Here is a 16,523-nt window from a genome sequence, read left to right as displayed (position 1 = left end):
TAATTATAACATAACCAAAGTAAAGCGCGCGCTCTGATTGGTCAATTTAGCGTCCCCCATTTGCCCATGGGTGTACGCTGCTGACGTGAGCAAATGCAAAGACTATTTTTCCGCGCGCGCTTGTTTTTTCTGGTCGCGTAAGATTTGTTAAATAAAAGGGAACTCTTTAGCTACAATGTATCAATATAATGTTATAAAACAAATGGTAAACACCACAGCGTACACTATTGAGTTATGGATGCACTTGGGAGGTTTGCTAAGCACTCAAGAAGCTAGAGTCGCTCTCGGCTTTCGCCTCGAGCGACTCTTACGCTTCTTTCGCGCTTAGTAACCTCCCGCGTGCATCCATAACTCAATAGTGTACGCTGTGGTGTTTACCATTTGTTAAGTGTGACACACGTCCTGCATACAGCCAGGGACGGCAATATCGAAAGCGTCAAGCAAGTAAACAGAAAAAAAGGAATGGTGAATTTTAAGCTTCGAAAGGGCATAATTAATGTTGTTCCGTCCTGGTAATGAAACTAAGAAAGATGTATTTTCTTTAATCTTTCTTACATTTTCATCGCTGAGCTCAAAATTTGCCGTCTTCCTTATTCTTGATATCACACAGTGAACAAAATTTAACATATGCATGCTATATTTTAGAGTATTAAGAACAGTTCTGAATGAGTTTTTTTCGTGAAAATCTGATTGCAATTTAAGTTATGTACCACAACGCCTCAGTTTCACTATTTTTGAAGGATAAAAAACCTAGCCCTACTTTCAACTTCGTTCATTTCCATTTGCTTCTGGTTGTCCGTTTCATCGTCATCACTTTCTGAATGCACGAACGGTCCCTGGGCCAAGATATACTCTTCGTCATTTGTTTCCTGAGAGTACAGCGACCTCTTCCTTTTTCCTTCACGGAGACAGCCCTGTGCACAGCGTGACTTCGGGTCTGTTGCGTTACATATTTTGAGCTTGCAATGCAAGTACACATAGTGATGATTACCCAAGAATTTGAACGCTGCTAGACTGAACCTCTGACTTCTTTCGTCATCGGATGGAATAAACTCTAAGGTATCGTCTACAGCACACCTGCAAAAGAAGTCACGGCAGCTGGCGATTGCGTAGCACACATCGCTAGTTCACATACGAGGAATCGTAACGACGCAAAAAATACAAATTTTCTCGAAATTTTCTTTTTAAACGTAGGCGTTATTGCAACTTTTCATAACAGCACTGAATGGACACCAAAACAATACTTGCGGTAATGACGTGACTATCGAAACCGTTAATAACAAAAATAAATTCAACTTGCTCATTGAGGAAAGTCATTCAACAAAAAACCCTAGTTTAATTATGAAAATATACGAGCTAGTTTGAAATGTGTTATCGAAAGTATTGCTTGAGCAATGCAGTATCGTCTTGATCAAACAAAAGATCAAGTGTGGGAAAGATTATAGCACAATTGGTAGGTACTACCTGGGCATCTGGACTCCTAATAACTTTGAGCAAAGGAGATAAAATTTTTGGATAGAGAATTGAATTGAATTGAATTGAATCTTTATTAAGTCATAAGATAAATAATCACATATCCTATGTTACAACATTAAAAGAAGGTATATATATAAATTACAGAGAAAATCAAGATAAAAATTATAAGACTAGATTATGTTTAAAAATTAAGCGATTAACAAACGTGTTTTTGAACCTCTCAGTGTTTATTTTAGGATGGTGACTTGTCTCTTTTCTCAGATTGTACTTGGTTGATTTCTTTTTTGGCATTATAGCTCTTAAAGGGTGTATTGTATTATTAAAAACATTCTTGAGAGACAATGGAGGAAAGGCACACCGAGTTGAAAAGTGGAACTTTTAAATCAAAAATTTAAAAACTGTCTCTCCACATTCAAGGATAAACTTCAATCGCAACAGATTTAACGCTCGTCAAGAGACACGTTTCCCTTGAATTAATTGAACGTTGCGTAACAAGCCTAAATGACGATTATGAAGAAGCGAAGACAAGTCGAGAGATGCGGCCCTTATTTGTTGCAAAAGAAGCAATTGACATAAGTCAATAGAGAACAAAAAGACATAACAACGAAAAAAACATGAAAACTTCAGGTTTATGTGGCAGTGTTTTACTGGGACGAGTCGTTGTGTCTTACACTTCTAAGGAGCTTACTACTGCCATTTGATGTAAAAAAAAAAACAACAACAACAAAACAAAAAAACCAAGAATTAAAACGAGTTTCTCATACCCATCATCGATGAACAAGTATTTCAATCCAGGTTTAAAAGGATTAGGATCAGGTGTGGCAAAACACGTTTCTGCCAAGATCTCGAGTTTCAAGTCCTCTGTATCCAAGCTGACGTCCACGTACAGCAATTTTCCCGAAGGTACATTCACTGGAAAGTCTTCGCTTTCGTAATGGTCGATGAACCTGTTATCGGGGAAGATCTTCATTTCTAAAATAAATTCTCCAAATCCATTCCTGGACAGAACGACCTTTTTGCTTTTGATATGGAGACCAACAGAGGAAACGACTCCTGTGTTTGAGTAACAACAGCTGAAGGGTATTTCCACTTCGCGCAGGCGCGTGATAATCGGCTGGTGTTCGACAGATATCTCCAACACCTTGTTCACGAAACAGACAGAATTCTTGGTGTCCCTACTCGTTGTCTGGCATTCTTTCAGTTTTGTGGGAAGAATAAAGTGAGTTTGGGTCTCTGTGGCCCCGCAGTTTACATCACTGAGACGGAGATGATCCATTTTCATGCCCGGAAGAAAGTTCTTTGGAATGCTGATGAACATCCCGTCTTTATCACAAGTGACATTTACCCCTGAAGAATGAAGAGGTATTCAAAATTAGAGAATCAACACAAGCATTACTTACGTGGTACGAGGCGGCCATTACCTAAATCAGGAACAATGGATACTTTTACTGCTGTTCAATGAGCTGTTCACACTAAGCAGGATAAATTTAGAACCAGCGTTTGCATGTAAAATTTTCTGCTCGCAGAAAAACATCAAATGTTCTCAAATCCATAGCATGCTGGATATATTTGAGATACTGACAGTCACCGGAGGTAGAAACACTTTCTGAAAATTCTGAACAGGCGTAAAAGAAGGGTTTTGTAATCCCGACAGAAAACTCAAGCAGCAGTGACGTCAGCTTTTCCAAAAAGCATTGTTTTTGGTTCGGTTCAGCAAAAGCAGAAGGTTAATCATAAAACTAGAGTTGCTTATTTAACTTTTGATTTATCGGTTACACTGGAAGACAGCTACAAATCGTAAAGGTAGTTTTATCGTGTTCTCAATTTGTGTAGATAAAGACAGCAGGTTACCTAATACGTGTACTTTCTAAAGCGAATGAAAGTCTTAAAACCAAAATCAAAATATTCAAAACAGGCAATGAGGAATTATAACTTTTTTCCTTGTTTTTTGTTGCATCTGATTGGCTGAGAGAGTGGCACGCGTTTATAGACCAATCATAGAGCGAATTAAAGCTAAACCAAAAGGAATCCTGGGTAACCTTATAACACTTGTGGCCAAAAGAAAATTGCTGGAGATAATACGCTACCTGGTGACGGCGTCGGTTTTATGATTGGTGGTTGAGTAGTGGGCGCTGCAAAAATAAATAAATAAATAAAAACACTTGAATTCGCACACGAGAACAAGTAAAGCTTCGGTGTTGTGTTTAGGCAAGTTAAAAGAACAAAAACCTCACCTTCCATATTCCCACAATAACGTAATGTACACGCCGGAGGCTTTTGAAGCTCGTATACATAGAAGTCGCCGCAGTTTCGGATTTGAATGTTATTCTTCCATTGACAACATCCTCCGGTCCAATGATAACAGACTTGACGAGCTACTACACCTTCTTGCAAACTCGGTTGTGAACCATTGAGCCAGCCTGGAGCGCGAGTACCGCAGCGTCTCATGGGAACACAACTCTCTGGAATCTGGTCACCACTGTCTCCCGTCATACGATACCACTTTGGGACAAGAATGTTATCTGGAGCTCTTCCATCGCACTTAATCCTACTTTGATCAGAGTTAGCCATTGCACGGTCAGCTTGGTTAAGGTCTTGGTGGCCGTCATATGAACATTCCGTGGCCTCTCCTATTATGTAACGAAGATAATTTATCAATTTCTAATGATAAAAATACCCATTTTAATACTACCCATCAAGCAATGTTATGTAAGTGGCAGATGTCTCTTTAAGCTAGCAAGCCCTTTACTCACCGCAGTATCGAAGTGAGCACGCAGGTGGTTTTTGCAGCTCATACACGTAAAATGGACCACAGTTCTTCACATTTATCTTGTTTTTCCATTTACAGCAGTTTTTTGACCAGTGATAACAGACCTCGCGGCTTACTATTCCTTCTGCGACAGAAGGAAGCTTTCCATTCAGCCAACCTGGTGCATGTGTACCACAGCGATTTGTTTCTGGACATTTGGTTGGCATCCTGTCACCAGCTGCACCAGTGAAGCGAAACCAGCCTGGGAGAGCGATATCTCTGATCACATTTGACTGAGCTTTGATCTTTGTTTCCCACAAGACGGTCGTATGTGTTGAGGAGCTTGTATTTGCCAGGATAACATGGGTCGAATACTAAGACAAACAGTCAAGAACTTGGATATTAATGTCAGCTGCTTGGAGGCTAAAACCGTTTTCGTAGCATTTCTGAATCTACAATCACTCAATACCGTAACAAAGCTATCGTCTAACAGATGTACTTGCACAATTAGAAATGTTTGAATGTCTTAGACCAACTTAAACCAGACAAAACTTTAAATACAATAATTAGTGAGCGGAAAAAACGTTTTTGCAGGAGAAAAATGCGTTTTCAAGGCTGTTTCAAACAAATTGTCCCCTATTTCTGGTTAACTTGTATTCAATGATGAGGGCTGTGTTTAGGAGAGCGACGCTCAGTTGAGGGAGGCACTTTAGATCAAGTAAGTGAGAACCATGTGCATCATCATTGCAACAAAGAAATTGAGGTTTGTGAGCAAAATGGCTCAGTATTGTTTGTTTGAGTTACCTGACTTTGGCTTTGGCGCTGTAATCGGTGGTGGCTGGGTAATAAGCTCTGCAAAAAATTCCATAAACTATGCTGAGGCTATCTATTGCTATTAAGGTAAAAGACTCAAAGATAAGTAATCCCTCGGACTCATGACTCAAAATTGTTTTTCAAATAAAGTGAAAACCCATATTCCTCTTCAGCTTGCAATGTTTTGTTTTTCCAGTGTTGGTGACGTGATGATGCACTGGAGAACTGTTTCTTTCAAATTTCCTCTTATTCACATGCATATGTACGCATAATTAACAAAAAGAAAAGTTGGGAGTTCTCTTAGAACCTTCACTGGGAAAACAAAACTAACCAGCTAAAGGGAAACATTAAGAGTATTGCTATCCCTACCCCCCCTCCCCTGGATGAGATGCTACTCCTTCGCAGGTAATTTCCCTCCACTTCTAAAGTTTGTTCAGTAAACAACATTAGTTTGCAATCAAACGTAGAGAGAGGTAGTGTAAGAGAATATCATATTACCAAAGAACACAACATGAAAACGAAGCTTGGCCTCCACCTCAAGTCTTTTAACTTTTAGTCCCTCAGGCTAGGTTTTACTCTACCACGTTTCTTAAGGCATAAGTAATCATACCCGGGGTAATTATGATTGCCGCTGTACACACCAAAACACGAAGTATTTAAACACATGTATGTATGTATGCATGCATGCATGTATGTACCACTATTTTAGACAATTAATTAGGAGTGTTAGCAAAAAGGTGCACATGACCTTAAAACGGACAAAAAAATATCGTAAACTAGTTTTAGTCGTAAGTCAACTTCAAAATTACCCCCGCGGCGAAATCAAAACTGAATAATGCCTTTGGAGAGAAGTTAAGGTAGCGAGCTCTTACCTTCTTTGTTTCCACAGTAACGTAATGAACATGTTGGTGGTTTTTGCAGCTCGTACACATAGAAGTCCCCGCAGTTTCGGATTTGAATGTTATTCTTCCATTGACAACATCCTCCCGTCCGATGATAGCAGACTTGACGAGCTACTACACCTTCTTGCAAACTTGGATGTGAACCATTAAGCCAGCCTGGAGCGTGAGTTCCGCAGCGTCTCATGGGAACACAACTCTCTGGAATCTGGTCACCACTATCTCCCGTCATACGATACCACTTTGGTACAAGAATGTTATCAGGAGCTCTTCCATCGCATTTCACCCTACTTTGATCAGAGTTGGCCATTGCACGATCGGTTTGGTTAAGAACTTGGTAGCCGCGATCTGAACATACTGTAGTCTCTCCTGTAATGAGAGGGAAATGGTCTCTGTTTTAAATAGAAACTTATTCAGTTCTTCATCAAAGAAGAGTTATGCTCTAACTAACAGGTGTAATCAAAGGCTCCTTAGAGCTACCTCGTGGTATGTATTAATGATTTAGTTAGGTAACGACCTGTAGATTATGAACTTTAGAAGCGTAAGAAGGAGCACATAAAGTAAACCATACGGTGTAATAACAACAAACACTAGATCAAGTCTTAGGAGAAATTTTGATTTAAAAAACCAGATAAAGGCCAAAAAAGAAAAATAATAAACGAACAATGATAGCCAAATTGTGCTGAGAATTCAAACCAGCTGATGAATCAAGTTTAACAGCGCGTTACAATTGTGACTAATAAGAATCATGCAGCCGAACCAGGAGCGAAATAGCGAGCAAAATAATAACTAACAGAAAAAAAGGTAAAATCCAATGAAAATCTGCTCAACCTCGAAACAAGGCAAATCATTTGAATGAAGTCTGTAACATTAAAACTGCACCAAATTACACCTACTACCGTACTGCACCGAACTACTCTGCACTACACCGTACTACACCGTACTACACCAAACTACACCGTACTACACCTCACTACACCGTACTACACCAAACTACACCGTACTACACCGTACTACACCTCACTACACCTCACTACACCAAACTACACCGTACTACACCAAACTACACCGCACTACACCGTACTACACCAAACTACGCCAAACTACACCATACTACACCGTACTACACCGAACTACACCGTACTACACCGAACTACACCGTACTACACCGAACTACACCGAACTACACCGAACTACACCGAACTACACCGCACTACACCGTACTACACCGTACTACACCTCACTACGCCAAACTACACCGTACTACACCTCACTACACCTCACTACACCTCACTACACCTCACTACACCGTAGTACACCTCACTACACCGTACTACACCGTACTACACCGTACTACACCGTACTACACCGTACTACACCGTACTACACCGTACTACACCAAACTACACCGTACTACACCAAACTACACCGTACTACACCGTACTACACCAAACTACACCGTACTACACCGTACTACACCGTACTACACCGTACTACTCCGTACTACACCGTACTACACCGTACTACACCGTACTACACTGTACTATACCTTACTACCCCGTACCACACCGTAGTACACCGTACTACACCGTACTACACCTCACTACACCTACTAAACTTGTATTATAGAACAAGCGTTGGTTTTTCCGCTTTAATAGTGTAAAACCTTGTTCTATATTCGTGACGGTAATCAGGAATATATTATCCAATTTCTCATTAAATGTTAAACCAAGCAAGGCAACCCTCACCGCAGTATCGAAGTGAGCACGCAGGGGGTTTTTGCAGCTCATACACGTAAAATACTCCACAATTCTTCACATATATCTTGTTTTTCCATCGACAGCAGTTTTTTGACCAGTTATAACAAACTTCACGGCTTACTATACCGTCTTCGGCAGAAGGATGCTTTCCATTCAGCCAACCTGGCGCACGAGTACCGCAGCGATTTGTTTCTGGACATTTGGTTGGCATTCTGTCACCAGCTGCACCAACGAAGCGAAACCAGCCTGGGAGAGCGATATCTCGCTTATCACATTTGACTGAGCTTTGATCTTTGTTTCCCACAAGACGGTCGTATGTGTTGAGGAGCTTGTATTTGCCAGGAAAACATGGATTGAATGCTTAAGATTATAAAAGAATGGTCAGTGATTATCAAGTAACGACTAATCGAAGGAAAATGATCTAGTCACCTTGAAATTTTCGGTGTTGCTATCTTTGAGATTATCGTTTATTTTCATTTCTTGGAAGTTTCTTTTCGGTTCCGCGATTTTGACACAAAAAAGAAGCGATGGAAAGAAAGAGACGATGAAACAATCACAGGCGTAAGCATGATTTGACTGGCTAACATCAGCAATAATTTTGGAATTTCTTCGCTATTATGAAGAATGTTTTTTTGTAGGCATACTAAGGCCGTTACTCATGTTAAGTTGCACAGTGAAATGTGTACAAAGCTCGCTGTGATTAGTTGTTGCCTATCATTTTGCAAAGATTGTATAATAACCTCAATTATGATTGATATCTCGCCATTATCTGTCAGAGGACAAACGCATCGATGACTCCACCATTTGCAGAAGTTTGCTTTTTGATTACTTGTAGCAAGTAGGTTCCCAGTTGGCATGGGTCTGTCTAGTAATTATAGATCGCAGAAGTCGGAAATGGGGTAAGAACACTAGTGAAGCATTCGTGTTGTTCTTCAGTTTTCTTCCAACATGTTAACATTACCCGTGAACCATTACAGAGCAGACGCGCGGCAACTACTCGAGTCTATTTGTTACGCAGAGGCAGAACAGACACCATACCGAAACTGTTTTCTTTTTTCGCTTTATCCGATAGGGCGTCTTTTTTCATATTTAGGAAGAAAATTAATCAACCTACATAAACGATCAGCTTGGCTAATTAAGGCCTCTGTAATGTTTATAAAGAAGATAAAACGAAAAATTCGTACCTCCTTTGTCTCCACAATAACGTAACGCGCATACTGGTGGTCTTTGTAACTCGTACACTTAGAAGTTGCCACAGTTTCGAATTTTCACATTGTTTTTCCATTGGCAGCACCCATCCGTCCAATGATAACAGACTTGACGAACTACCACGCCTTCCTGGACACTTAGATGTTTACCATTGAGCCAGCCCGGAGCATGAGTTCCGCAGCGTCTCATGGGAACGCAACTTTCTGGAATGTGGTCACCTTCCGCATCAGTCGGGAAGAGCGAGATCTCGCTGATCACATTTCACCGAGCTTTGATCCTTGTTTTCTACAAGACGGTATTTTGTGTTGAGGAGCTTGTAATTGGCAGGTTCACACGGGTTTAACTCTGGGAATCAATCAATATCAAATTGTAATCCAATATCAAAGGAACTTAAGGAAAAGCATCCTTGCATCTAATATTGAACCCCCCTAGCGTATAAGTAAGACCAGCATTTCTAAGTGGGCCATAAAAGTATTTGCTGTCCTAGGGGACATGGTGTATCAATCATGTTGGTCTGGAAACGTGTATTATCATGTATTCTTCAACTATTATGGTCTTAAAATGGGAAATTTATTTTTAATTAAGGGAACAATGAGAGCCTATCATCGTGTAAATATTTTTAACTTCAAATGAATAGACCCTGGTACAAGGGGTGCAATTTTCTTTTCACCAACATGACGAAGTTTTTTTTTTTATAGATCTTACTGTTTCGTTTTGGTAACGTTATTTCGAATTTGAAATGAAGGGCATTTCTGTTTTATGTTTTTTTTCCCCTGTTTTTAGTTTCTCGTTAGTCCTGTCTAAACGAAGCCCTCCTGATTCATACCCAAGTTTGCTGGATGCTCCTTAGGTTCCAGTCCTTCATCTCGATGAATGGTTGTGTCAATTGAAATTTCAACAGGATCAAACCCCGCATCTTCCAGACTAAACTCTTCGCCATTGATCATGGAATTTTCACCCGGCTGGTCATCCTTTTTACCGTTCTCGTCTTTCTTCGGAAGATCTTTGTTTTCAGCGGGCTGGTTATCGTTTCCTTCAATGGGATGTTTAAAAAATTTCTTCCAAGATACTTCAGTGTCTTCTTTATCACCTATTGTAGGTTATTAAAAATCCATCAAATGTTTTTCAACGGAAACTTCAAGGGTAAGGGAAGATTTTTTAAATGGATCAATCAGAGGATCAACTTCTTCAAAGATTAACTTCTTTTTGAACAGACAGACAGTAAATGGTGTTTGACTTGCTGAGGTCGAGTTGTTTCAAAGTAAAATCAGTTCTATTACGATTCACCAGTTTGAAAGTTGATAAAAATTTCAATCCAGTTATAAAATATACGTCCATACCAAAATGTGTCGGATCTTCCTCTGGTTCATCTAGTCCATCTTTCACTTCATCAGTGCTTGCTATTGTTGGATCTTCTGAAGAGTCAAACTCCACATGGCCTGGACCAAACTCTTCACCATTTACCACAGACTTTCCAACCGCCTGGTGGTCCTGTTTGCTTTTCTTTTTTTGTTCCAAAAGCTCTCCTTCGCCTCCAGCTGGTTGGCCATCGACTTCCACAATGGAATTCTCGTTAAAATTCTCTGAAGCCCAGTCATTGTTTTCTTTATCACCTATGTTACAACAAATTTTGAAGGCCAGCGGTCCATCCACATAATAGGGTTTGTAGGGTCTTAACGTGCGGAATGTTTTTTTTTGTTTTTCTCATTCAATCAATCATTAGGGTGTCTTTTTGCGTTGTCACTGTTTCTCGTCGTTCGTTAGTATTTTTTCGCTGGTTTGTTAGCTTCTGTTGTTTCTATGTCACGTATCTTCGTTCATTAGTTTCTTTCGTAATATAGGCGCTAATTGCACTTTAAGTTAGCTAGTCGTTTTCGCATATATAAATTAGTTTTCTCAGTGCAGAGTTTAGTCTTCCGTTAGTCATACAGTAGCTCACTTTGAGCAGTTACTCCAGTTTATCTTTATTTCGCCTTTGGGCAGTTTATATTCGTCCAGCAGTTTCGTAGAAATCGTAACAATGTAAGCATTGTCATTTGAAGTTCGTTCAGTGTATTTCTTTCCTGTTCCTTTTACTAGTCAATTGTTGTAATTTCGTGTTCATTTATTGTTTTAAGTTTCAACCCACATACCGTCAACATCATTCGTACCGAATAAATCGTCTTTATCATCGTGGTGTTGTAAGGTTACGATTACTGCAGTTACAGGGTTCAGTCCCCTCGAGTCAGTATGTATTTTAGTTTTCGCGCGAAAAGTTTCCTTACTGTTACATAGTTATCGTTGTATGTTCGTCTCGTGTCCCTTTAGATCCAAACCGTCAGGTATGTTTTAAGCTTTCATTTCGCCGGGTTTATTTCGTTTGTTGTCATTTATTGTCAGTAGTTAGATTTAGTGTAATCTAATTTTCTTACAGGAACTACTGGTCAAGAATAAAATTTATTGTCCGGGTAGCCATTATTAAATTACCGATGCGTTCATTACAACCTGTTCATTTAAATAATTTGGATATATCAACAAAGTTGAAGTGGTAAATTGGCCATCGTAACGATTACAAAAGCTGACGTTTCGAGCGCGTTAGCCCTTCGTCATTCACTCCGACGAAGGGCTAACGCTCGAAACGTCAGCTTTTGTAATCGTTACGATGGCCAATTTACCACTGCAACTTTGTTGATATATCCAAATTATTTCGTTACTCCCACCGACGCAGCTCCAAACAGTTTCTTTCGAAACTATCAGCCTCTGTTTATTTAAAGTTGTAATCACAATTGTTGGCATTTCACAGGATCAGGGCCAGATTCAGGCAAGAAATGTGACGTTTTCAATCGATCACGGTATGGATCCAAACAAAACAAAATAACAAAAACAAAAAAAAACAACAAAAAAAAAGAAACAATCAACATTGGTGAAACAGGGTGTAAAGAGTTAACAGTTTTTTGTTTGTTTGTTTTCTTGTTTTTGTTTTCTTGTTTTTAAGTCTTAATGTAGCCGAGTTTGCAAATCTACTTGAACGTGGGAGTAAAAGGAGAAAATTATTTTCCCGAAGTATTTTCGGCTTTCCGCGTTATCTATTCGGACTTTCATAGAAATTTTTCGTACCTTTCGTGATCACACAAAGGCCTCAATACCCTCCTTAAGAAGTAATTGTATTCCATACCTTGCAACGCTGGATCTCCCTCTGGTTCATTTTCTGCACCTTTTACTCCATCAATGGTCACTTTAGATGTATCTTCATCGAAATCTATCGCCAAATCTTTTGGATCAAACCCCTCTCCATGTATCACAGACTGTTTCGTCTCCTGGTTATCCTCTTTACTCTTCTCGTCCTGTTCCAGAAGATTTCCTTCGTTCCCAACAGGTTGGTTATCGACTGCAATCGTTGAACCTCTAAGCCATTTGTTGGTATCTCCCCCAGAATCTTCTATGAAACCTAATTATATTCAAAGGAACAGTTAGACGCAAGACGCGACGTTTTGCAACAAATGAAACTGTACCAGTCGAGCAACTGATCTCAGGAAGCAGGCGAGAAACTAAAATTCTTGTCCTGCCAAGTTATCTTAGGTCATTAATGACAAGCGAACGAGGGATGTTCGAATTTTTTCTTGCATGACATCAAAGTGCGTACAGTATTGACTCAATTAAACGCCGGATTTTAGAGCAGAATACTTATAAATGCCGTTCTCGAAGAAAACGCCGCATCATAATGCAGCGTTTATTCGAACAATAGACTCAAAAAGCAAATGCAGTAATATTCAAGTTTGAAAAAGCTTATAAAATTTGTTTTCCTCATTGTCATATTATGTGAAGATCAGTAAAGTTGAAGCTCAAAGGAATATGATCAAAACACAAGAACAGTATACGGTAGTAAGCGTAGCGCCTTTTTTCTTCGAGGGGTAGGGTGCTTCCACATTTATCGTTTACATTTTCTGAAAACCTTTCTTTTGTAAATTGACGCAGAATTGATCCTGTAGCACTCTAGAATTAGCCCAAAAAGCAGAACTTCGACCCCTTTGAAGAAAATCATAGACAGTTTCGGAGTTTTACACAAATGTCAACCCTGTATCGTCCAAGCAAATTTATAACTAAAGGTATTAACCTTTTTATACATATTTTACGTCTTAAAAATATCGAGGCGATTGCGAATAGAAGCTGAAATATATAAGATATAGCCGTAAAGAATCTTCAGTGATAATTCGAATGATTGGGTTTTCACGCCGAGCTTTTGTTTTAAGTACAGTAAAAAGCACGAGTGTAAAATAAATGATTTGATGCGGGAAAATTTGTTAGTCTTGCTTAAACACCTTTTGTTGTTCAGATGAATAGCTGTGAAAATCTTTGCAGGGCGCAATTTCAAAACCCTTTGTATTTTACACTCAAGAAACAACACCTTACAGAATATTATTACACGACTCGGGCAGTCAGAGGGCCAATAACTAAAATCAACCAATCAAAATGCTCTATTGCCGGTCCAATATTCTCTAAGTATTGGACCGGGCACTGTCCCGAATGGTCCCGAATGATACCACATTTGTGTCCCTTTGAACTTCAGTCGTATAATAAATCTTTTATTAACCAAGCTTGCTCGGGACCGTACTGGAAGAATATCGACCCTCGGTCTTTATTGTACGGACCGAGCTGCGCTCGGTCCGTACTGTCAAGACCTCGGGCCGATATTCTCCCAGTACGGCCCTCGCGCTTGGTTAATAAGATATATGTCTTACACGTGCTAGAGAAAATCTTCCATCGTTTTTTATCAGCCTTTGTCATCTTTGCTTCGCACTCGCTCATTAGCAGCAAAAAAAAAATGGACACGGGTCGAAAGTGTATAATGGCGTAGATTTTCAGGGAAACAAGTTAGGAAAAAAACAAGCCAATGCAAAACGAAAAAAGTTACGAATATTACGAAGCAAATAGCACACATTTTGAAACGGCATAAAAATAGCACTATAATTCTGAAATTACTACATTAGTGCGTGTTTACATCTTTTTTTTTTTAAAGATGGCAGTCTAAATGAATTGTTAGGAATTTTACCTTGGACAAGAGTGTCTTCGTCAGAGTGTTCAAATGTTCCGGCTGCACATAGCACAAGACAACTCAAAAGTAAAACTTCGTTCATCTTCAACTCCTCCAGAAGCTCTCGCAGTCCCCCGTGCGGCTGGGATATGCTCAGTTACTAGAACCAAATCTAATTAATCCATGTGGAAGAAATGCTTCTTTTTAGCTGCTGGTCGAGCAATCAGAGAGATGTATTTTGTATAGCTGTCATCCAATCAGAATGTCGTTTTTCAAACGTTCCGTCAAGGGAACGTAGGCTGAGAGAAATAGCTGCTGGGCGAGCGCTAAGTTCAGGTCGTCAAAGAAAGGAATGTTGTCAAATCGTAAGCCACGGACTGATAGCATTTTATTCCAGAAGTAAAAAAATGTCAGGCATTTTTAGGCAAACGCAACAGTAATTTATATCTTTTAAAGCCGAGTGACGATTGATTACACGCTATCAAAAAGTTCAGCGCAGACACAACTAAACTATATTAACTCGTTTCTTTTAGTAAGGTGCATCCACGGGGCAGAAAGTAAAGTCTACCAAGTCTACCAGCTTCACCTAAAGGCTAAAATTCCAGTTCTCTCGAATCACTTGCGATGGTGACCTCTTACAGCTTGTGTTGAAGGTTATTTGACGAAATATTCTTAACCGGTTTTGGAGCGATACGCAAGAGGGGCAAAAGAGGAGGCAAATTTTTTTTACTTCACTTTATTGTGCTGTTTCAACCTTTCCTACATACAAGTCAAACAATGAAAGAGCAATGACCTAAATAATGAGTTGTGGCATGATACTTTCTGTTTCACTTGATTCACGAACTTGTACCCACGTTCTCTTAATCTTCTCCTTGGTCATCGGTTCTAAAGATCACGTGACATAGCTGCAAAAACTCACCATTCATTTGTAAGGGGCTTCCACTGATCTAAACCCATTTTGAGAGACTAGAAGCGGCTGAAGACGAAATATCCTCCCTACTGCGTTTTTGATATGAATTGTTCGGATTGGAGTAGACAAAAAGGTGGGAAAATTCGAGTGACCAGGCAAGATTCGCTTTAGTTTTCCATCTGATTGGTTGAGTTGGCGTAAATTTTCTGAACCAATCTCAAGGTGCATTCCCAGATTGCTCCTAAACTTAACAGGAAATTGCTTAGTCAAATGCGAGCAGGTGTTTATGATCAGGTTCAACATTGTGCTGGATGTCTTGAATTTTTCATTCGGGTGATTAATCTGTTGTTACGTTCTCTGGACATGAAAGACGTCCAAAGCCACTCATGTTTTCCTATCTTCTTAGCGAAGGCTTGCTTGTAGATGTCGCTGAGGGACTGAGTGGGAAGCTCTCATTTGTCAACTCAGGTCAAAAGTGGGCCATGCGCAAAGGACATCTTGGCTGCCGCGCGCCCATTTCCCGCGCAAACTCTGAAGGAATTCATAAATCATCCAGTCTCCAAAAATGTTTAAAATCTGTTAGAACATAGCTGGCTGAGTCGCACAATTAAATTCATTATACGTGAGCGTGCTCAAAATCCCGATAGTGCACGCTGATAGCGTCAGCAAATCTGACTTCGCCAGAACTTTTTTTTTCGCGCGAGCGGCCATTGTTAGCGCGGGGAAAAATAATATATTTCGCGACAATAATGGATACAAACAGAAACTCGGCCTACTTTGTATTGTATTGTAATCTTTATTTAGACACGATCAATTCATCAGCCTATAAAAATACATATCACATACGCTAAGACTTTTATACGCGTAAACTTTGAATATAGATACCTTGGAGCTAGCCCGTGCAGACATCTAAACATCATGGTGGCTTTATGGATTTCCTGCTGGCGTGCAAGATTTTTCCACCCTAAAAACTCGAGTAGCTCAGTTGCATCAGCATCATAGTTAGAGAATGTCAACACACGGGCTGCTCTATTCTGCAATTTCTGCAGTTTGTCTCGTAGCGTTTTCCCACAGCTACCCCAAACAATGTCGCAGTAATCAAAGTGAGGTTTTACTAAAGCTTGGTAGATGAGATGTAAGGTTGATGCTGGGATCAGGTGCCTAATTCGCTTTAGGGCCCCGATACCAGAGGCGACCTTTTTCGTTAGTTTTTCGATGTGACTATGCCAATCGAGTTTATCGTCTATTATTACACCAAGCGATTTTGTAGCTGAAACCTGGCTCACTTGAGTATTGTTCATTCTAATTGTTGGTGAAGCTGTGAGAGTATTCAGTCTCTGCCTCGACCCTATTAGCATGAATTCGGTGAACTCAAGAAGCTAGAGTTTCCCTCGGCTATCGCCTCGGACAACTCTTACGCTTCTTTCGTGCTCTCCAAACTTCCCGCGTGCTCCATAACTCGATAGTGCACGCTAAAGCATGAACCAATTGTTAACTAAAGGTAACAAACGTAGAGAAAACGGAAATCTTGGACTTTTGAACACAAAACTTATTCAATTATCCGTTATATGGAGCTTAATAAAAAAGCTTATACACCTTTAAAAAACCGTGACTTACAGACTTGTCTGGCAGAATTGGTATTGACAACCTGAAAGCAAGACAGATTGCCTTAACGCCGTTTCAACATAGGCATACG

At 39.9% G+C, this 16,523-nt stretch overlaps 1 protein-coding gene and 1 pseudogene across 2 annotated transcripts; both read right to left on the bottom strand.

Annotated features, from left to right (window-relative positions):
* Window positions 1-465: 465 nt before the first annotated feature.
* Window positions 466-9,853, bottom strand: LOC148742568 (oncoprotein-induced transcript 3 protein-like; annotated as a pseudogene). The gene is made up of 8 exons (XR_015996338.1): window positions 9,733-9,853; window positions 7,824-8,057; window positions 5,911-6,306; window positions 5,030-5,077; window positions 4,230-4,599; window positions 3,522-4,106; window positions 2,241-2,829; window positions 466-1,077 (listed from the first exon to the last, which is right to left on the bottom strand). The product of XR_015996338.1 is annotated as an oncoprotein-induced transcript 3 protein-like (transcript).
* Window positions 9,854-9,971: 118 nt separating this feature from the next.
* LOC148742567 (uncharacterized) lies at window positions 9,972-14,020 on the bottom strand. The gene is made up of 3 exons (XM_088747869.1): window positions 13,936-14,020; window positions 12,061-12,333; window positions 9,972-10,519 (listed from the first exon to the last, which is right to left on the bottom strand). Exons 1-3 carry the CDS (start codon window positions 14,018-14,020, stop codon window positions 10,095-10,097), a joined length of 783 nt encoding a protein of 260 aa, XP_088603995.1. The 3' UTR covers window positions 9,972-10,094.
* Between the last annotated feature and the right edge of the window lie 2,503 nt (window positions 14,021-16,523).

Source organism: Stylophora pistillata, chromosome 1, assembly GCF_964205215.1.
Source record: "Stylophora pistillata chromosome 1, jaStyPist1.2, whole genome shotgun sequence".
In the NCBI taxonomy this organism is placed as follows: domain Eukaryota; kingdom Metazoa; phylum Cnidaria; class Anthozoa; order Scleractinia; family Pocilloporidae; genus Stylophora; species Stylophora pistillata.
This window is presented reverse-complemented; position numbering and strand designations above follow the sequence as displayed.